This window comes from Alligator sinensis, unplaced genomic scaffold, assembly GCF_000455745.1.
Source record: "Alligator sinensis unplaced genomic scaffold, ASM45574v1 scaffold1097_1, whole genome shotgun sequence".
Lineage (NCBI taxonomy): Eukaryota > Metazoa > Chordata > Crocodylia > Alligatoridae > Alligator > Alligator sinensis.
Window position 1 is genome coordinate 2,923,536 of NW_005841950.1, and position 23,235 is coordinate 2,946,770.

The 23,235-nt window shown below is 45.2% G+C and overlaps 1 protein-coding gene across 1 annotated transcript in view; it reads right to left on the minus strand.

Moving 5' to 3' along the window:
* Window positions 1-200: 200 nt before the first annotated feature.
* Window positions 201-23,235, minus strand: part of ARID3B (AT-rich interaction domain 3B) — a 42,333-nt gene continuing 19,298 nt past the window's right edge. Inside the window, exons 4-8 of the mRNA XM_025199859.1 lie at window positions 11,359-11,542; window positions 7,509-7,768; window positions 6,220-6,477; window positions 3,196-3,303; window positions 201-1,256 (exon numbers count right to left, since the gene is read on the minus strand). Coding sequence (XP_025055644.1) covers window positions 1,096-1,256; window positions 3,196-3,303; window positions 6,220-6,477; window positions 7,509-7,768; window positions 11,359-11,542 — 971 coding nt within the window. The 3' untranslated portion in view covers window positions 201-1,095. The remainder of the gene's footprint in view (window positions 1,257-3,195; window positions 3,304-6,219; window positions 6,478-7,508; window positions 7,769-11,358; window positions 11,543-23,235) is intronic.

Below are 23,235 nucleotides of genomic sequence, written 5' to 3' on the forward strand. Positions count from 1 at the left end.
TGGAACAAGACTGCTGGGAACAGGCTTGACCCGGCCAGAAGAGTGAACTAGCTGGACCGAAGAGGTCTTTTCCAGTTTCATAGTTGGTAAGGTCGCAAGGGACTCTCCCGTTCCCTGCTGGTCCCCCCTGGTAAGTTTATAGATGTTCATCAGATCCCCTCTCAGCCTTCTCTTGTGGAGGCTGAACAGGTTCAGAACCCATATCCTCTCCTCGTAGGGCCTGCCCTGTTGCCCCCTTACCATGCAAGTGGCCCCCCTCTGGACCCTCTCCATGTTGTCCACATCCCTCCTGAAGTGCAGCGCCCAGAACTGGACACAGTACTCCACTCTGCATCCAACAGAGAGATGGGACATTCCATCTCTGTGCACTGAACACAGAGCTGGGACAGTCCTCTGCATCCTCCCAGGATCCTTGAGATGTAGATGAGAGGAGGGCAGGATAAGAATAAGGACAGAAGTCATTCAAGTCTCCCACGAAACCAGAAACAGGCTAGGCTAAAGAGCAAGGTGAGCACACTCAGGTGAGAACATCAGTGTGTTGAACTTAGGGGAGGACTGAATGGTTTGCCTGCTGTATAACTGCACAAATGCTGTTGCTGTCTGCAGCAAGAGGGAACCAATAAAAGAGGCGGAGACCCAGGTCCCTTTGGGCATACGATTGTCAATACACTGTGTTGGGAAAGCCCACGTAGCTCATGGTTAGAGAGCTGGAATTGATCTTCCAACCCGATAACCAACCTCTTCTCCTTTCACCTGCCATGGTGATGTCTCAGTCCTCTACAAACCCGCAGCCTCTAAAGATGATCCCTGATTGAAAGACGCCATGTGTGTCCCCTTCCCCTGACCCTATCCCCTAGCTGGAAACCTGAAACAAAAATTAAAAAGAAGAGAAAAAGATTGAACAAACAGGCGACGCTCCTGAAGAGAAAACTCGCCAGCATGGAAGGTTTTATCATCTCGCTGTCGGCCAACCACAAAGCAGGTTCTTTGAGATGAGGTAATCTGTGCGACTCCTTCCAGGCTCGCTCCCTGCCTTGAACAAAGAGGACACGACCGCCCGAGGCCAGTGTGAGAGACAACAAGCTCCCCCATCCGTCAGAGAGACCAGCTGGTTGAGGGCTCTGCACTGGGAGTGCCCCTGGATGAGGTAGGGCTGGGAGAGCAGTGGGAACTGCTGCTGCTACTGCTGCTGCAGGTGCTTTGGGTGTTGGATCCTGCAAGGAGATGGACAACCGGCTTCTGGGCAAACAGCACTCCTGCAGGGCAGAGACAAGTTTGGAAAGGATTAGTGAGACAACACAGCTGTAAAGAAGACCAGCTGGCTAGCCTAGACTCACTGCAGAGAGCAAGAGAGGAGGATACTTTCTCCAACCCCAAAAGATATTAGAGTGGAGAGCTCAGGGAATTTTACAGAAGGTGCAAGCCTAAACCAGACCTGCAGATTCAGGAGACTGAATGCAAGTTAAGTGACAGCAACAAAAGAGGAGGGCAAGGGGAATACAAGGCATCTTGCGTACTGCAGACTCCCGTACACTAAAGCTTTATGAACAAAGGATTAAAAAACAGAACCAGGTTCAGTTTCTTTGCAATGTACTTCTACTGTCCTACAGTTGCATTTCACTGGGCTATTCCATTAGAAAGGCGGCACTTAGCACCTACCTGGAAAGATGCTAAAACACAGCCTCTGGAGGGACATTACTTCAGACTGAACAGACGAGAAAAGGGAGGTAAAAAGGAACTAACACTCTAGTGGCAAGTGAAGGGGATCTGGTCTCATGGGACAGAGGTCGTGGGATCTCTTGCCAGATAACTACCTCTGTTACAGTTTATATTAAAAGATGTGCCAACAAAATGATTCCATTATGAGAACACCCCAATATGTGGAGAGATCATGTGAAAAAAGTGGAGAATACTTCCTTGAAGAGAGACAGCTTCTCTCCAGAACACAGGAAGTCACCAAGAAACAGCTTGTATAGAGGCTTTCTATATATATAAAAATCAATTGACAATGTGGTGCAGAGAAGGGCTGAGGAAAAATAGCTCCCGTGTGAACTCAAGGCAGGTTTTAGAAAGTTTTGGATTTATGTTTGACAAGTTAACAGCATCCAAAAGTATCCTGCTTTAAAACAGAAGCTGCTTTGTCCGAATCCTACTCTGCATCATTGTCATCCATGCTTTTGTTATCACAAGGCTACACTATTGCCATGAGCTCTGATGGCCGTCTAAAAGCTGCAGCTGGTACAGCATGTGGCAGCCTATCTTCTATCAGGGGTGGGTTGTGAGGAGCTTTTTACTGGTGTTCTAGACTTCTTGATAGTTTTCCAGACACAATTCAGGGTGCTGGTTTTGACCTATAATTGTCTGATTCTATATATAGAATCATAGGGCTGGAAGGGACCTCACAAGATCATCTAGTCCAGCCTCCAGCTCAAGGCAGAATCATCCCTGCTTAAACTAGCTGCCAAGTGTCTGTGCAACCTGTTCTTGAAAATTTCCAAGGATGACGATTCCAGTTTCTCTAGGTAGTCTGTTCCAAAGCTTGACCCTCTTAATCAAAACCCCTCCTAATCTCTAACCTAAATTTCCTGTTGCAGTTTGAGGCTGTTACTCCTAGTCCTGTCCTCTACAGCCCATCTCCATCCTCTCTATAAATCGCCCTTCAGGTACTTGAAGACTTGTCAAATCTCCCCCTCAGTCTTCTCTTTTCCAAACTAAATAACCCCAGCCTTTTCAGCGTTTCTTCATAAGTCATGCTTCCCAGACCTCTAATCATTTCGTTGCTCCCTTACTTAAGGGACCGTCTTCACTCTTACGTTCTACCTTGATCCCTGAGGTCAGCCAACAGCAACCTCCCTCAAGTACCATCTGAGCGCCAAGGTCACTTGGCAAAATATGGGGGAGGTCATTCTCTGCTTTACAACTCCCGCCCCCAACTTGTGCCCCGCCCTTGCCCCCCAGAGCCCAAGCCTGGTCATCTTCAGGAAGTGTTGCAAGACCTTTGCATTCGGGCAGATGGTTAGCAAACGAGACTTGGCTGAAGAATGGTGCAGTGCAGAGAGTCTTTCACATGTCAGTATATATCTTACTTAATATTTTATCTGGTTTTATAAGTTATTTTGCTTTTTTACTGTAGGCCAGAAAAAAAAAAGTAAAGCCTCAGTCTTTACATTGCCAAAAAGCCTTTTTTCCCCTCACCAGCATAGATCGTGCCGTTAATCTCCACAGACATGTTAATGCTCCCAATGCCACTCGGTGACAAATTCAATGCTGCTGCTGCCGCCGCTGCTGAATCCGGTTTATCCTCTGTTGGGAAAGGACAGATAGGAGTTAGATTGCGATTGCACCTTGCTTCCTGCTGGATGGCCACTGCACTGTCCAAAGACTTTGCAGTGCACAGGTCCTTCTTTCATCTCCTCTTTGATGTGAAAACTCAGCATCTCAAGGGACAAGACACTACTTATTACGAGCTGCTTTGCAGGAGGAAGGAAGGAAGCTGAAGTTTGGAAAGAAGTGGCTCCCTTTGTAGTCCCTGAAGCACACTGAACGGTTTCTAAGCAAGTACTAACATGCCCTGATCCTGTTACCTCTTGATTCTCAAGCCTGTACTTTAACTGCAACAGCACCCATGCCCTGGCTGTCAGGACATTGGTAGGCCCTAGCACTAAAAGTTTTAGTTCCTAGCTTCACTGTTGCATCCTCAGCCCTGTATAAAGTTGGCCACCTGCAGTAGGTCACTAAAATGAACACAAAATATAAAAGAACACATTGTTTTCTACTTCTGAAGGTCCTTTACAGAAAATGGAGGCATGTCTTCATGTAGGCACAGCCCTTCTGGCCATTTATTTGTGAATCTGCAACAGCAGTACTGGAGACATCAAAGCATGCTCCATAAGGATGACAGTGGAAAGATGGGAAGGGTGTACTGTATTCTTTAGTTCAGTGTTGTAAACAAGGAGGTTAAAAGCAAGATTCTTGCCAAGAGAATTCATATCATATTGAGCATATGAAACATCCTGAGAGCAAAGACCACTTCCAGAATCATGTGAAGGGAAACAAAAGGAAAGTCACTTTGTTTGAGCTAACGCACCACCCAGGGAAGCATACTTTGGAAGAGCAGTGGCTCAGAATAAGAGAAATTGGTGCCAATCCCCTTATAAATTCATGATCTACTTAATCAACATTAAAGTAACAAGAATGTCTTTTGAACAAAATCCCTCACGCAGCCATGGCTAGGCTGTAGTACCAAGGCCTGCCAGGCAAGGGAGCAGGATTATCCAAAATATCAGATAAGAACAGAACAGAAAGAGACATTAACCTTTCCTGTGAACATAAGAAGCCTATTTCTCTTTCCTCTTCCTTTAGTGGGCACCTTTATGGATCCCCTTTATGCTGGTACACTACAAACTAAAGGCAGGATTTTCAACAGTGTCCATGTGGGCTAGGCACTTAACTCCAATCAACTCTGAACTGGAGTTGCGTACCTAACTCAGATGTTTTTGGAAAATACAACTTACCTGCATTATAATGTTGCTGTACCTGTTAACAGAGACACAGAACTGCTTCCTCCATTTCAGGATTTTGGAGGTCACCCTCCTTTGTAAGACATTCCCTTGTTCCAAAACATGCTCAGAGCTTGTTCAGCAGTGCCTGTGCTGCAATTACCTGTCACCAGGAAATGAAGTCTCTAATTCAGACCAAAGAATTTTTCCTGGGGCTGAAACTACCCATGAAAAGTCCATGCATGTTTCTAGCTGCCATCTGATGTTGTATGCTTCATCCTCCTGGGGTAGTGAGGCTGCTGCTCCCACGAGCAATGCCAGTAGCATTACTAGCACTTCCAAAGAAGTTTGGTTTAACAGCCATCACTTCACAGATGGGGAAGGGGAGAGGACTTAGACAAAGAGACCCCACAGATCTGGGAGTCGCACTGCCTCATCCTGGTTCAGAGCTTTATCCACTGGAACACACCAGCTCCAAGGGTGTTCCTGGGTTTATAAACTAGACCTCTTCCTATCCAGTTCACACCAGAAGCAAGGAGAGGGGCATTGGCTAAGTGGGAGGGGATTTAACCCCAACACTTGCATTTGTTAATGGATATTCAGGTATGGAATTAAGTTCACCATCCTAGGTGATTGTACAGCTAAAGCCTGGTCCCACTGAAGTCAGCCATTATCTTCAGTGAGATCCAGTGTCACAGATCTCAATCCGATCTTCTCATTGCCACAGTGCTAGTATTGCGTGAAGCAATGGTTTCAAGAATTCCTTTCCCTTCTCCCACAAAATGTCAGACCTCCATGGCCTTGTTTCTAGATCACAAGATGCAAGGAGATGGAACCAGAGCTCTTTAATTGAAATGGATCAAAAGGTTTGGAGGAGAAAAGTGTTGGCCTGAAATCTTCTAAAACACTCTTAGCTTTGCTCTTCCTCTAAGCTGTAGCCCTGGGACAGAGGTAAGTGAGAATGCTGTATTAAATAGCTTTTGACACCACTGATTCTGGTAACATGAACTTTTAGGGGTAGGTCTTTTTATGCCTGTTGCTTACATGCAAACTTCTAACTCAGCCTACAATGGCTGTCAGCAGTCTCCTCTGCAAGCAAAATGCTAGGTTTTCTTTTCTGGAGACTGTGAGCAGGGAAGTGTAGATTCCTCTCTACAGAAGAGAAATTGGGTCCTTTCTCCATGGAAACACAGTCAGGACAAAATCACTGCTACTCTCATCCAAGATATCACTCAACTCTTTTAAAGAAAACAAACCCTTGCTATAGTCTGGGTAAAGGTAGGACCTTCTTCCAAACAAATACCAAGCTCCAGCCTCAGTCTAACCTATGACAAAGGCTTCTTAAGTTGTTCATATCCAGGGCCTTGTCTTGACAACCTCCCTCCTGCAGTGTCACCAAAATGTCAAGAGCTGCAGCGTTTGCTGACTGCAGATCTATAAGATGCCAAGCAAGGAGCAGGAGAAGATAGTTAGGGAATCTGTTCCTTTCTGCAGTACATTGGTACTAGAGCCAGAGGAGACCAGGATTAGGAACAAGGGCTGAAGGGCTAAGCAGATGGCACAAAGTAAGGGAACCACAAGAGAGATGTCCTATAGATTGCCACCAGTGCCCAGTCTCTTCCACTGGAGCAAAGACACCATTCACAAGGTTCAAAGAAACATACGAGGTGTTTGCTGCATCAAACAAGGACTCTGTCCTTTTGCTATAGAGCCTCCTCACCCCTGCCATTGATTTTGATCTTCATGGGGATCTGCCGTGCCATGCTGAAGAGATTGCGCTGAAGCGCCTGCTGGACAAGCCGCTGCTCTTCCTCTGTCATCCGTGAGAATTTCTTCTCTGGAGGCTCTCCAGATTCCAGCCTCTCCCTCAGCTGTTCCAGAGTTGCTGTCCTTGCTGCTACAGTTGCCTGCTGGTTAGCCAAGGCCACTGGCATGGCGATACGATTTGGCATAGACACAGTCAAAGGGACACCATCACCTAGAAGAGCAATGAGTTGCTCAGTCATTACATGATCCACCCCAGTAAAGGAGTTGGGTTTCAAAGTCTAATATGGAAGAAGGAAACCAGGGCAGAAAAATGTTATTCCACAGTTCCCTGAAGGTCAGGGGGGACATCCCACATAAAGTCCCTTCTTTCCCAAGTACTATGCCCATTCTTCCCACTATACTAACAGGACATCAGGGTCCAATGCTTGGGAACCAAGCCATGTTCTCTCTCTTTCTCCTTATATTCTTCCAACTGGGAATGACTCAGCCCTAAAGCCTGCCCTCTTCTGTCTGAGGGATGTGTATCAGTCATGTTCACAACCAAAAGGAGCCAGGACCCTCTCAAAGCAATACCTACAAACCAATCTCTAAGGTGACACCATGGCATGCCCCAGGAGGAAGACAGAGGCCAGGAACTTAGACTCTAGTCATCCCTTACATAGCAGCCTGATGCTCTGAAGCCACTCTGTGGAGCTTTCTCCATGTTGGCATCAGATTGCACTTTCAGGCCATTGAAATCCACCTTCATTCTTAAGTTTAACTGCTCTTCCTGGGACAGAATTGCTTTCTGTGATGTCCTTCTTCACCAACTCTCAAGTCCAGTTTGTTTTAATCTGCCTGAAACTGCCTAGAAGCCTTCAGCTGGGATATCCCACCATTTTACAGCGAGGGAACTAGAGATGAAGATAGGGTAAGTGACTTGCCTACTGCTGCAAAGGAACTCAGTACTGGGGAAAGCCCTAGAGGCCCAATCATTTCCAGATGACCACGGATCTATCCTCATTCCTTCTCTTTCACACACACAGCTCTGCAGTCTTGGATGGATAGTCAATATTGCAGTTCAGTCACTGCTGATCCAGCACAAAAGCTAACAGGGACCTGGAAGGCTCCATAATTTCCCAGCCACCCAGCCCCTCATCACCACTCCAAGTCCTCTGACTCAGGTCTGAACTAGTTCAGCTAGACACAGATCACTCTTCTGTTACACAGACTTTCTAGGCTTTGTAGAAGCCAGTGGCAGACCTTTCCTGACAGCCGTTGCTGGAGAGACACGAGGGCTGCTGGTTCCACTGCCTGGGGTGACGCCAATGATCGGGAAGCGGATCTTTGGGGGAGACAGGAGGGAAGGAGACCCTGTGGTGCTGGGTGAATAACTGAACAAGGAGGAGCTGTAGCTGGGCCGTCTGCCTTCCCGCCTGTTGCCATCAATAGCAGCCTGTAGCTCAGCAGGAGAGCTTAGGGACTTCTTCTCACATTCGTAGGCATACAAGTACTTCATATACCTGGGAGAAACACAGGGAGAGGGGAACTTAAAAGCAGCAGAGTCAGCAGCACTTGGAAAAGGTGATTTAAAGAGCTCTGTAATTTAGAGCACTAAGTGAAATGCTCAAGAATGCCAACAGGATCAGGCTTTCTGGAGACCCAGAGTATTCACTGGGATGTCAGGGTAGCATTTACCAGGAGTCTGAAGAAGGCTGCGCATAGAGTGTAAGGTTGTTGTCTGCATACAGACAACTTTCAGGTGGTGGGTCTTGAGTTTCTGGGGTGGAGGGGCACAGTCACATGCTGTTAAACATATGGATCCAAGGAGGCAGAAAAGGTGGGCTATATTACATTGTATTTGAGTAACTGTGTGTGGTCACCAAACTAATGGACCCTGACATCATAACTATATACAAAGGGAAGGGTCAAGGGATCAACCCTGACTTGGCTGGCCTTGAGTGATTATCTACATGGAATCAACATCCTCAAAGTGAGTTTTGCTTGTGGGGAAATCCCTAGGTGAGATGACTTGGTCATTTGAAGTAAATTATATAGATGAGACAAGAACTCTCATCTGCAGTATTGATGCTTTGGCGACTTGCAAGAAAATGGATACGAGCCATGTAAGCTCTTTTACCTCTGTTACCTGCAGCAGCTATGTGACCAGCCCACTGGCACACCCTTGCCCCAGCCATTTTAGATGGAGCCCTCACCTCAACTCCTTTGGGTTCACGTGAGATGCTGGGAGCCCAAGGAAACGCTAGGCTCCCAGAGAGCAACAGAGCATAGCTCCACTTGTTTCCTAATACAGTGCATGGCACCTATACATGAAGGTTCACAGGACACAAACCAGAGTTCCCTTGAATCCTTTTTGTGAAGCCATTATTTATAAGAGCACTTAGGTTTTCTGGGGCCGTGATCCATGACCAAATGTCCCATGAAATAGGCAAACATACCTCTGGTATACATTTCACTATGCAACTAAATTAGCTAGACATGAGTGTCCAGCAGAGGAAGAAAACCTTGCAAAAGCGTAGTGAAAAGCCATATTGACTGTTCCATGAATGTACAGTGCATGATTCCTAACAGGCTTCAACTCAGTTAAAACTAAACCATCTGTAAAAGCAGAGCCTCTTAGCTTCACTGAGAGCTATTTTCATTTCAATTCTCAGCTTCCTAACTCCTGCCATTAAATCTCTTTGAAAAAAGCCCTTTCCTTTCAATCAAAAGTGGCTGAAACATGTTTGTTTAAACTAGAAGAAAAGCTTCTGCTTTGGGAAGAGACCAAGCATGGAAAATTTTCCCTGATATGATATTTTTTTAAAATCTCCTCAGCAACTGAGAACAGAGTTAAAAGAGTTCTGCAAATTTAACTGTAGAGGTCACTATTGTTCCCGCTACAGTAATAAATAATTACCTAGCCTTGCAAGCTGTTTTTCTTTAGTAGACTACAAAATACTTTCCAAAGATCAGCATTTACAGCCAGGGAAAACAGTTCTCCTTTTAAAGGCTTTCAAAACACATCAGCATCATGACCTATATGATGTGTATATATGTATATGTATCAGGGGTATAGGTTGTAGCCATGGTGGTCTAAGGCAGGGGTGGGCAAAATGCTGCCCGCCAGGTCATTCTATCCAGCCCACAGGGCCCCTAAAAGATTTAGAAAATTAATATTTATCTGCCCCTGGCTGCCCATCATGCAGCCCTTGATGGCTTGCCAAAACTCAGTAAGCAGCCCTCTGCCCAAAATAATAGACCAGGGGCAGGCAAAGGACATAGGCAGACCAGGTTCTTTGGGTAAATCCGATATCTTTTCTTAGACCAACTCAAATAGTTGGAAAAATTCTTCTTTGCAAGCTTTCAGGCACAGATAATGGTCTGTGCTCTTCCTGGATGGAGTAGTAAAGCAGAGAGCATCTGTAGATGCTTCCTCAGCCTGACAAAAGATATTTGTACCTAAAAGCTTGCAAAGAAGAATTTTTCCAACTATCTGAGTTGGTCTAATAAAATATACTGGATTTACCCAAAGAACCTTGTCTACCTCTGTATATATGTACACACACACGAGCTCTATATATGAACTACCTATACTTCACAGAAGTGAAAAGTAAGGGATGGACAGGTCACCCCAAGGTAACAGGATGAGCTGGGAGTTGAACTGGGATTGGAGCCCCAGGAACTCTCTACACAAGAGATTGGAAATGTAGCAGAGCAGCTGCCCTGATACTTATGACCCAGCTGCTGTTATGTGCTAACTACCCTGCTCTCCCACAGCTCCCCCTGCTCTGTGCCCTCTTCCACTTACCAGGTGCTGCTGAAAGCCATAGTGAACACACCAATGGAGAATGGTCAATTTGGCAGCAAGGGCACAAAAGGAGGAGGCCAAGCAGCCACTTTAATGTGGCCCCTTTAAATCAGAAACGCCCTCTGCCCCCCTTCCCCCTCCCAACTGAATCAGACCTTCACAGGCTGGATTCAAGCTCTCCAGAGCCTGGATCTTGCCCAGGGGTCACAAGTTGCCAGCCCCTAATCCACAGTGTCAAAGGACTGATAGGGAGGACTACAGTGAAGCCTGGAATGTCCATTCTGCATGTGCTACAGCCTAAAACGGGTCATGCTGTAGATACATCTGACAGGGCACTATTGAGTGGGAACACAGCACCATTTTAAGACAGCTAATTAGGCCCATTCCAGAGCACAGCACAGATGGAGCAGGCACAACAGCTTTTACTGTGGTGCTCCCTAGCACAGGCTGGGATAGTACAGACTCAGCGCCTGAATCCTGATCTCAGAACCCTGTTCTATTCAACAGACAACCACAACTCTTAAATCTGAAGGTTTTTTTTGACAGGATGACTGTCATCGCTACTTTTTACTTCTGTGAAATACAGGTAGTTCATATACAGAGCCCGTGTATATGTGTGCACATGTATACATATATCATGATGCTGAAGTGTTCTGAGAGCCTTTAAAAGGAGATCTATTTTCCCCAGCTATAAATGCTGACCTTTGGAAAGCATTTTGTAGTCTACTAAAGAAACCATACTGCTGGTCTTAGTCCTCTTACCAAGATTCCTCTTTCCTTTCGGATTTGTCTTAGGCATTTACGGAGGAAGCAGGCAGTCAGTGTAACACTTAAATGTGAAACAAATTGCAGAACCAGAAAACAACTGGGATTATATCACTTTGTTATTCTTAATCCTGTTTATTACAGTAGTGCCCACAGATCAACCAAGGAGGCCCAGCTGTGGCAGACAGCATGTGCATACTGTCAGACCCTGCCCAGAGGAGCTTATAGTCTAAATAAGCAGGATGCCCACCAGATGTGGAAAGAGGAATAACAGACCAACAGTAGGAACAAACATGATACAGCAAAAATTCTCTCAGCTCCATGAATTTGGAGGGCAGAAAGGGGCAGGTGTGGAGTGTGTCGAGGCAAGGAGACTAGCCGGTTAGCTCTGTTGTTGCCATAATATTGCTTGGTTGCTTCTTTCCCCTCATTACCCTCCCACCCTCCTTCCTTTCTCTGCTCTACCCTTCCCCCCTCCTCATTTCCTCCCACCATGCATTCACAGTTGCGCCGGTTATTAGAGGACTCTGTACTTACTGGGTCCGAAGTGTAAACGCTGCACTGGTAATAGAGGTGGGCAGGTTAAGGCCTTTGGTGATCTCCCGCCATATCTTCTTGTTGATGATTTCCACCAACCCCCCTTTCTCAGTCACCAGCTTGTACAGCATGTATAGATCGAGGATCTGCTTTGCCATGATGGGGATCCGATTGATGGGGGTGCCTGCAATTCCACGGCAAGACAGCAGGGAAGGGAGCATGGAGGCAGGGAAAAGGAGGACAAGAAATCAGTCAGGCAGGTTCAAGCCATCGATCTCCCTTCTACCGAGAAATGCAGGTGATTTTATTGGCAACCTTCTTTGAGCCCTCTCTGTGGGTTGCTAAATGGGAAAGACAAGCTTAGCCACACACCTTTCCATGGAAAAGCCTTTCCTACAGGCAAAAGCAATTATCAGACAAATAACAGCCTGCAGCTAGGCAAACTCAGGAGAGCAGAAGGAGGAAGGGAGCTACTCTATTCAAGGAATAGCAATGTGAAACGCAGGTGAAGGAGCAGCACAGAGGTTTGATCTATGTCAGCCTCCCGGTGAGCTACTGGCTGAAGTTTGTACCATTCATACTCAGGAGGTGGCTAAAAAGATGCCAGGAAACGGCCCTTACCAAGAGGAACACAAGAGGCCTAGGCCTCAGGACTCTGATGTGCTCGTTGAAATGTTCTCTTCCTCTCAGTTATTTTTGGTACTTAACATATGAGAGCAGAACCGGAAGGGCTGATGACATTTTGGCTCACATTACCCCTCCCTTACCCCCCATACACAGTCACACTATCTTTTGCAATTGCTTCTGCTCCTGTTCATCACACAATCTGTTTTCTTCCTCCTAGTTCCCCTCCCTGCAGTAGCACATGAGTGCCTACTGCTAGCCCCTACTGCATCTTCTCCCATTTTAAGTTCCTTTCCCTCAGTCCTTGTGCGTCACAAATGTTCTCCTTGACAGAAGCAAGCTGCACTGCAGATGGCTCTCAACTTCATCAACAATGCAATTTTTCCATGAAGCAGGAAGGATCAGCAGGTACACCCTGCTGCTAGGAGTCGGCATGGTACTTGTGTACTACTTCTAGCTCATGTCCAGTTCAAGACTAAACTGAGCAGCAGAACACTGATCTGGTGTACTACGATGTTACTGCTGCTCTCTCCTGCTTTTTGGGGAAGGCAGGAAAGAGGGAGTGACTTGAAAAGATGAAGACATAGATCCTGGCACCTTTGATCTCATTCCCAATTTATCTATTCTATGCATTAAGAGAGTGGGGGCCAACCTTTCTGGCAGGAGTGGCACAAACTAACCCTGCACCCTCCCTGAGTACCACTGTGATCTTCTCCCCTTATCCGATGTGCTGCTCTGCTTTCTGCTCCCTGCCCTGTGCTCCCTGCCTTATTTGGTACTCCGCTTTCTACTCCCCTCCCTATCTGCCACTGTGCTGCCTGTCCCCTTCCTGATCTGCCATGTGCCACATAGAGGCTGGCTTTGCCACTTGTGCCACAGGTTGGCCACTCCTATCTTAAGAAAATATCTGCAGATGCTGAGCTACCCCCTGACCCACTTGTGCTTAAAAGGACATGGCAAGGTTGATGTAGACCCATATTGAAGCTTTCCACAATCAGGCTAACAGACAGCCAAGACCAATCTGAACAAGCAAATCACATATCTGAAAGGGACCGGACAACACTGCAGACCTTCCCTTGCATCATGTGCAATCCAAGCACTGTAGCAATATGGTAGCACAAGAAAGCTGGAAAGCAAAACTGTGTGCTTTCACTGTCTAAGGGGAACAAGCCAATAACATTAGGGAGAAGTAGGTGAGATTTCAGGACTGGCTGTCCCTTTGCTGCAATCCAGCCCTGAGTTGGGAAATGAGGAGTTAATCAAGCAATCATCCTTGCCCTGAACTCAGTAAAGTATGACCACATTGCTGAGCACCAGCGGAGCACCATGTGCCTGCTGTGATGCCATATAGGCATAGTGGTGCTGTATGCTGTATCCACTTGTGAGCACACGGGTATTTGGGTGCCTGCCCTTTGGCTCGCAGCGGCAAACCTGCCATGCTGCTCTATTCCTGCTTTCACAAGGTGTACTGGGAAAACACATCTGCTCAGCTTTAGTACTCTCAAGAGTTAATGCTGATCCAAGAATCTGATGTATAAATTGGCAGCACCCCCTTATCAGAACTATGAAGCAATAAACTGTGGAGGGAATTAAAAGGTTGAAACTAATGATAGCCACAGAAAGGACAAAAGAAAAACATGGACAGGGGGAATGTATTTCTATGTAGGACATGCTGGAGTAATCCTATGTTCCCAGTAAGATCAGGGTCCTGCCTGAGAGAGAGGACAATACCACCATCTTTAACGGAAGGTCCAAGAAGCCCTATAATGGACGAGCATGGAATAATCAGCCCGCTGGGGAGATTCCTTCCAGCCTGAAGCTGAATGGTTTATAGCCCTCAAAAATGGTTTTTATTCTGTTCAGTCCAGGAGTTCAACTCAATTTCAAACTTTCATATTATATGAGTACGCAATCCCTTTATATATAGGGATATATAGGGATTATGCACTTGGTGCACACACATATGGACACGTATATGCACACTTCTGTCCTCAATAACTCATGGCACTGAGTTCCCCAAGTTAATTCTATGCTACATATTAGTTTTTAACATGCTGCTTTGCAATGCTGTTGAATGTCTCCTTGTTCTCATATTATGAGAGAAAGTAAAGAGGCACCCTGCGCTGACCCTGCCTATACCATTCATTGTTTTGTATACATCTATCATATCCTCCTTTACTTGTCTTCTCTCTAAACAGTCCCCTCCCTCTCCAGAGGAGAGACATTTATAAAACAGCAACGCCTAAGCTGTCGGCCATCGGCTGCCGCAGCTTTGTTTCCTCAAGGAGCGGGACTAGAATAATTTCTGAACTGTTTAAATATGCTGTGGCCCCGAGCAGCCAAAAAAGTTTGAATCAAGGCCTTGTGCCCGACAGTTTGCAAAGAACTTTTTTCCAATTACTCAGTCGGTCTAATAAAAGATATCACATCTACCCAAAGAAGCTTGCCCGCCTATGTCGTCAGACCAACACGGCTTTGAGCAAAAACCCTGAATCGAGGCCTGATTTACACCTGAACTTTAAATTGGTGCAACTGAGCTGGTGAGGGGCATTTTTTAAAATAGCTATAATATAGCCCCTAGGGTAGATGCAGTTGTACCTATAAGAAGAGGGACAGATTCATTTTCCTCTCCTGCTAGTAAATCCTTTACAGTGATCTAACTCCCACCATGCTGTAGGGAGAGAGGGCTGTACTGCTTTAATTCGAGCAGACAAAATGGTAGAACTGTTTAATGCACACAAAGCCTCTATCAGTTTAAACAGTGTTAAAAAGCATTTGAAGGCAACTCACTTAATATGGTTAAAGGCGCAGAGGCAGTTACTGTTTTCAGAAGGCTGTAAAGTGAGCCTGTCGACAGACCGTGTTTCGCCTTCTCTGAAAAGCCCTTGTTTAACAGAACTGTTGGCCAATGTCAACGACCCATTTACTTATTTTCCTTGGAGGACTTTTAGAAGTTGACCTGGGAGCTTTCAACAGAGCTGGGTGAGAGGGCAAAAATCTGATTTATCCCTTCTCACCACCAAGAAAATGGAGAGGGGGAAAGGAGGGGGGAGAGAGGGTCTATTATTAACCCCTTCATTGGCACATCTACATTTCTGCCAGGGTGGCCACTTCCAGTAGGACACAGGGATGGTCCAACAGTGCCAATCATTACAGAAGCTGCATCAATGCTGCCACACCGCTAATCAGTCTGGGTCGGCAAAGGCAGGGGAAGGCAGCACTTGGCGCACACATCTTTTTTCTTCCCCTCCCCCAAGGTCATTTTTGGGCAGCTCAAAACCACCCACTCTTCCCCACAATCCAATTTAGAAATGGTATTAACTTGCCCATCAGGGACTTTCATCCAGCTATTCTTGGAGACTGGCCAGATGGGGCAGTTGGACAGTGAATGGGAAGGGTCACTAACAAGGTTTCTCAGGAAAACCAAGAGGCTAGTAAGGGGGGATACTAAAATGTTAACTTTTTTTTAAACAACCAAACTTTATTCTCAACACGGTTCTTCTCTCTTCTCAAAACCTTCCCATCTCACAATCCTAAAATGTTTTATGCACATTAATGAACTGACTCTCAAGACAGCACTGTGAAGGAGCCAGCTATTATGCCCATTTTACAGAAGGGAAATTGAGGCAAAGAGAGACAAAGTACTTTGTCACAAGCCAGTCAATCACTGGCTAGAGCAAGAAGAATCAGCAGCTGAATTCCAGTTTCCTATTGGTTGCAATGGGGGGACACAACCTTCCCCCCCCCCCCCCCCCCCCCCATTTTTTTTTAAAACAGGCCCTTTAAAGGAAAATCTTACATACAACAAGCAGGGATCCTGGTTTTCTCCGATTAAAAATAAAAATCCCCAATTTTCCGTTTTAAAAAAGTAACCCAAAACCCACATTTTTCCCTGATTAAAATGAAACACCACTATATATGTTTGTGTATATATCTGAGAAAACCAGGATCCCTGGTAATATGGAACTATAGATAACCTCCTCTGCAAACCTACCACGTAAAGATTTTTTTTAACAGATTTTTTTTTTTAACCAACCTGAAAAATGTATCAGCAGAAATAAAATCCTCAATTACATTCTACAAAATGACAATTTAGAATTATACAGACATTTTCTATCAAGTATTATATGGCTTTGCTATTAGAGAAGTAAGTCCTGAGTTATAGTTTCTTAGCTGCAAGGAGCTGGGAATCGAATGGGAGTTGCGTTTTTTGTCTCAGCGTGATCTTCGCTGGTTTACATCACCCAGAGCGCAGCACGCCGTTCGGGAAACACATACGGGAAAGTGTGGAAAGGCTGCTCTTGGAGACCCCCCCGCCCCGGCCTCTCAGAGGAAGGCAAAAGCGATAAAGTCTTTATTGGAAACCCCCAGCGCTGAACAGGAAAGGCTGAAAAACGAGCATCATGGGACGAGAGGACGCTGAAGCCGAGCGGATCCTTTCACAGTCGGCTGCGAGGCTTGTCAGGGCCCATGATGGATTACTGTCATCTGGCAGCATCAGGATTAATGATCTAGAGGTCAGAGGGGAGAATTCCAGAGGGAAAGGTCACTGGTCAGGGGCATGGCATAAGACTTGTTGCCTTTTGATGGCAAACTCATTTTACTGTACTTTCTGGCCTGCCTTCCTGTATTCCACCAGCTCACAGAAACTTCTTTTGCCACTGCTGCAAACACTGGGGGCTCTGATACGAAGCAGGAAAGGGTGGGGGACAGGGGATTATTTCTTCTCCAGGCAGTCTTTTATTCCCTGGGAAGGCACAGTTTCCACCCCGGTCTTTAAGTGAACCCCAACCCCAAGCCAACTCTCCTCTGGGTGCTCAGCATCAGACAGAGACTTTGACACAAATAAATAGCAGGGTGAAGAGTCTCCACTGCAAAGCCTTGCTGCTCACTTGCTATGGGCCAGGGTTGGAGGAAGACATACATCTTTGGACAGTGATATCTGCAGGCCCTCTCCGTTGAGCATAATGCTGTACAATCACAAGAGAGAAACTGTCCTCCACTATGAAGAAAGAAGGACAGGACACAGGTTTAAGATAAAGAGCTGCACAATATTTTGTATGGGTTATCTTTCCAAAAACAGGGGCCTACAAGTTGTTCCCAAATACTCCAAAGCATACTTTTTCAGATTATATATAGGGTCACTTGCTGAGATGGGTCTGGAACAATGTTTTAAAGGAGAACATGGCTCTTTTGGGTGAATCCAGAGAAGGACATTCCAGATAGCTGGTAGAAAACTTGAAAACAGTGGAGGGAGGGGAAGACAAGTGAGAGTAGAGGCTGGAAAATAAAGAAGAATAGGTAAGCAGGGAGAGACAAAATCCTGAAGGTCTGAGAGGCTGAGGACAAGAAGTCTGAGCCCTAGGCAGTGGAAAAAGCAGCAACCGTCTAAAAGCCTGTGGGGCAGGTGGGTTTTGTGAAAGGGAAGGGAGTCATAACAATTACAGTCTCCAGATTAAGCAGTGTTCCTGGAGAAACCTTAACTGAAGCTATAACTTCTCCACTTTGAGGAAGATCAACAGCCCTTTCTGTCCAACCATATCATTCCCTGCCCTGAAAGGCTTTCCCCCTTCAATAGCATGTAACTGAATACACGGAAGCTTAAAGGGTTTATTTTGAAGGTTTTGAATTTCTCTTGTGTTCGAGAAGCAGATGGACCTGACTTGCTAGCTTCCCCTCGTTTCCTAATAGCTTTCTGGGGGTGGGGGAGGAGGGGCAGGGGTGGAAGGAATGAGGACTGAGGAAGAAGAGAACATTGCAAATAAATATTCTTTTAACTGGTACTCTTATAAGGGATGGCAAGAAGGCAATGAGGTCTAGAAGAAGGAGCGCTGGGAGATGGGGGGTGGAAGGCAGGGGGAAGGGAAAAAAATAGGCTACCCAGCTTTTTTTGCTCTTTCTTCCTGTGTGACTTTGGCCAATCATTGCATTGCTCTGTGCCTCAACTTTCCCATCTGTAAAATAGGAAAAACCTAACTCATCCAAGTATTTCAGGACTTAGGAGTAAAACTCTGGAAGAGCTGTCATTAAACTTCTTCTAAGGCAGCTACTTCCTTTGCTAGTTAGTCGCATCCTGCCTGATATGACACTTTTTTAAACCACTCCAAAATTCCTCTTATTTTCTTTAATTTTATGTAAAGCTTCCATTTCTAGAAAAAGAGACAGACAGCTCCCACACAGTTTTGTTTCCCGTACCATCCTTTATACAAATAATAACCACGTGCTCTATGCAATGAGAAATGAATAGGCAGAGACGAAAGTTTTTCAATGTAACTTGCATAGAAGTGGGAGACGTGAAAAGATTCTGGGCCAGAATGTGCTATGGAGAAGACTCTTGTGTAAGTGTGAAGAAGGGAAGACAAATGCGACACGATCAGAAGAAACGAATGAAACTATAATAATGCTATATAACCAGACTGAAGCAAGACTGAGGCTTGAAAAGATGAGGAAAGTGATTCTGGATTGAATTGTAAAAGGAAAATTTGAATTCGCCAGAGATGCAGAAAATATAACTATGTCCCCATGTGCAGGCTCCATCTCTATTCCCTCTCTCTCTAAAATGGAGTCCCATTCTTAAACAAATCATTCTGCAATATAACCTGGGCTTTAGAAATCCCTACAACTTTGCATTGTCTTAGCTTCTGCTTTGCCAAGAATTCTCTCCTAGCACAAATTCAGGGTTGGTTTGAAGCAAACTTACTTTGTCTCAAGCCTGAGACCCTCTATGCTGTAGCTATTCAAAATGCTTGTGGCTTTACTCACAATAGGCTTCCTTGTCACCTCTGTTAGGCAGGTAGCCCAGGGTCTCACTTTAAAAAACTTGAATGGGAAAAGAGAAGCCTGCCCCCCACTTTTCTGCCAGTGCCGTCGCTGGTCTAATCACTCCCTATAATCAGGGCATTTCCACAGCGGGCACTCTCGCCTCCCGATGGGAATGTCACCACCAGATCTGCGAGCCTGCAGACCATTAGACCCTCCTATCAAAGCAGGAGCTGGGACGGAGGGTAATTAATCATGCTCTATTTGACAGGAGGCCCAGTTCTTATCTGCACCCCTAGAAATGCCCTCGGTCTCTGCTTCCCTCCTCAATAAGTGAGACTGACAGTTAGAGGCCCCTTATCAGATTTCAGCTGCTGAACACCGGAGGCGGCCTAACTGGCATGTGTGTACACACACTTTCACAATGACCACCATCCTTTTATATTGGCCAAGACTGCAACCGCATTCACCTTCAAGGGAAAACTGCTATGCTGTCCCAGGACCAAGTGCACTCTGTTGCCAGGAACCCAGACCCGGTGGAACTCTGCTCCTTCTCATACTGAGCTCAAATAAAGTTCAACTGCTACTGGCACAGCTGGGGCCAATCTATTTGTTGTTCCAAACTTGAGCAGATGGTGAATAGCTTTGCAACGGGTGGAGTTTCCACCCCTACAACCTTTGAACTGAAGAGAAATTCCTCTTTGCCAGTCTAAGCGGAGGCAGTAAATAAAAGTTTACTCCAAACACAGAGGATGAAAGGTGTCTGGACAAGATGCACACGACCCAACTTAAGCTTAGCCTTGCTCAGCTGCTTAATATACATGGCAAGGATCTGGGACACGATCGTGGCAAAGAGTTCTACTTTTTTCTGTCTAATACTATACAGTCCTCATCATCATATTATTCAAGTGCTCAGGTTTTCAGTGGCTTGCACAGAGCAAGTCATTACTGACTGGTGCAGAAACAGGCAGCCAGATCAGCTTGGACACCGGAGCGCCAAACAAATAAGAAGTACTGATATAAAAGAAAATCATACATAGCAAATAAGAAGTACTGATATAAAGGAAGATCTTTGGAAAGGAACGCTTTGAAACCCTAACATCCAAATTGAGGGACAATGGATGAACTCTTCACAAATTTTAATCTAAATCCCCCGAGCAAAGGAAGAATTGACCTTTCAATCCCTAATCCTATATTCCTGGGAAGGAGACGCGGGACAGAGACTACAAACTAATTATTTCAGAGCAGACTGGTGTCAGATTGCTCGCTCTCTCTCTCTCTCTCCATATAACTCATCAATATGGATGCATACAGAAGATGAGGGAAGAGATCCAGCTCCAGACTTCAGACTCTACAGGGACAATCTGCAAAGGGGAAGGGAAGAACACCCCCAGATGACTGGAGGAAAGGGAGGAGTTGCTCATCAAAATGATGCAGTGACTGGAAATTATCGTTTTGCTGTAGCATGCTAGGGAGTCTTCTATTACAGAATTTCTTTTTTTCTTTTGCTATCATGCAAACATTTGTAACAGGTCATTTACTCTGGCTCTATCACACCGAAAAACAGGAGTTGAAGATTTAAATCTATTGATTCCTGATTTCAAAGTTCCATTGCTTTTCTCAGATCCTGAGATATTCCTGGAGAAGCAAAAGAAACTTGCAGACCTGAAAGGGGCATTCTCTGCATGTGTGCATCTCAAACATCACTTGCCTATAAATAAAATAATGCATTGGTAAAATGTTTTACTCAACAGCATGCGTTTGTTGTATTCCTCACATCTAAACCACACAGCGTCAACAGCAGGAAAACATTAAAACCACACGCTTTGGCTTACAAAGCCCCTTTTATGTATATTTACATCAAAAACAGAATGGTCAAGCCATCTGGGAAAACCAGTTACATAGAAACCTTGAACAAAATTAGTTGAGTTGTACAATCTGAGGAATTTTATGATTTTTTTCCTCCCCACAAAGGCAGTACTTTCAATGAACAAAACAGCATCCTTCGAAAAGGAGCCTTAACTAATATGCCAGTGAATGCCTCAGAGTCCCAGAGTGTTGTGCTACAATATTCTAGTAACCAGCAGACACTAACTGAATCACATGAAGCAGAGTTTTTTTTAGTCTAATAAGCCAAGGCAAAAGAAAGCAAGCAAAGTAAAAAGCCCTTGCAGAATCCCATCAAGAAGCTCTGTACAGTTTTGGTACTTGGCTATAATTTAGTCATTGATTCTGACAGCTCTCAGGGGAAAAAGCAAGTATGTATATATTAGGGTTTAAGTCTTTTATTCTAATGAGCAGCTGATTCCATAAACCAAAAGGCTCACAAGCAGTGCACAGTGCAAGTAAGACAAGATTTTGGTGTTTGGTTTTTGGGTTTGCAGCCAAGTCTTTTAAGCAAGATTTTAATAACCAGCAGACACTGTAATTCCCTCCCGTAGAGTCATTTCTCCAGTTATTTCTTGCAAAAATCACCAGCAATAATTTCTAAGAATGGAAAACATTCATTATTCTACAACTCCTCCAGGAAGTTTCAGTGAGACCAAGTGGAAATTCAACTCTACTGGGGGTATCATGAGGAAGACAACCACCATCTATCTAAACCAGTCTGGGGTATAGGGAAAATAGGCACATCCACCAGGCTGTTCTGTGCCACTTACCTCCACTGCATGAGGCTCACTCAATTTAGGGAAGGCACTAAAAGGTTCTGATAAGCAACAATATAGTTCTAGGCCTATGCCAGGTTGAATTTAAATTTGTCAGTTAAAAAAAGCTTTATGAAAGGAGAGCAGGAGGGAATGGATTTGACAGCAGAAGGCAACACTGAAGATGTTGTGAGTTTTATACATACAGCCCATGTAGAAAATATAGATCAAAGATCCACAGAAATAAGCATGTTCTTTTTGCCAGACAAAAGGACGTGGCACACTGGAATACATTATGTGTTTTCATAGGGAGCACACTATTTAAAGATGCTCTAGTCTGGCCTCTATAGGATTGCTTTTCCAATTCATTTTGGGTCACATATATGTGGTTCATAAACATTAGGGAGCATCTAAAGCCTACGGATATTTGCCTGAGCCATAAAACTGTTATGCAGTATCACAAAGTCGTTATCCTCTGCTAAAGCCCAGGACCAAACAGCAGGACTTAGCTCTGCTGGCAGAAGCATATACAGAGACCCATGAAATGCCAGTCTCATCCCACCTAGCTGCAGATAAACTTTCACATGCCCTAAAATTAACTCTTTTTGTGGCAGAAGGGGAAATTGTGTGGTTCCCAGAAAGGACAATCTTGCAGCCTGTCCTAGTGGAGGGAGATGGAAGGAAGGTTTAGAAGGGGAAAGTAGTAGTAAAGCACAAGTAGCAACTTCACCTTGAGGCCTAGTCATGGATGGGCCGATTCCCCTAAATCTGTGCAAGAGGGGAAAAAAACACAAAAAACAAACCAAAAAAACACTCTCCCAACAAAGGAAGAGTTACAGCTTTCCTCTCATCTCCTTCCACCATCATTATTGCCACTGGGGGGCCATTTTATCACTTGCAGCTGTAGCTGTTCAGTGACAACCTGCTGTGCTCAGAGGCAGATGAAACCTGCACATTTGATCTGCATTAAGCCCATTTCATGGCTCCACATTCTAGGTACATTCCAAGCGGCGGCGGCAGCAGCCATGTCTTTTCATCCTCAGAGATTTTTCAGCATCTCCTGTGAAATCTGCTGTTTAACTTTCACATCGGACCTCCAGGATCAGCATCCGTTATCAATCTGCTCACATCTCCTCACCACTTCCAAACAAGAGCCAGCCTCCCCCAGAGTTGCTGCAGGAGGACAGCACAGTGACCCTCATTACACCAGGGATAATGAAAAACAGAGCTGCCGACACTTCCACTCCAAACTGGGGGGCAAACTAACTAGCTCTTTGCACATACAAGGAAATGTAGCACTTTGCTCTCAGCTGCACCAAAGCTTCAGTTTATCAGTCTTTCTGATGGACTCTTCCAGAAGAGTATACCTGTGTTCAGATGGGAAAGAAACTTAATTTTGTGCATTGGATGGGGCCACAAAAGGATGACTGAACTATGATCTGTGTGTCCGATCTGCTATGTTAATGACTATGTATTTGGACTATGTCAGACCCCAAAGTGTGCATACAATGTCTACCTGATATGCAGCTACAATTGTCTTTTACCATTGTCGGCAATAGTGAAGTATCATAGGGAAATGCTATGGTGACTGCTTAGTGGTGGTCCAGCCAAAGAAATGGAAGAGAAACAATTAAGTGCAGCCTCTGAAAAACCCAGCTACAAGTCAGAATGACTACCTGGGATTTAAAAACAAAACAAAGAAAAAAAAGAGGCAGATCAGAGATACTGAGGAGATGATGTAGTTCCTTGCTCTGGTCTCCCTTATACACTACATTGTTTCCAGGCAAGCTTGAGCAACTGACCTTCACAGAGTCTTTCCAATGACATTTTAGGGGACTGCCACAAAAAT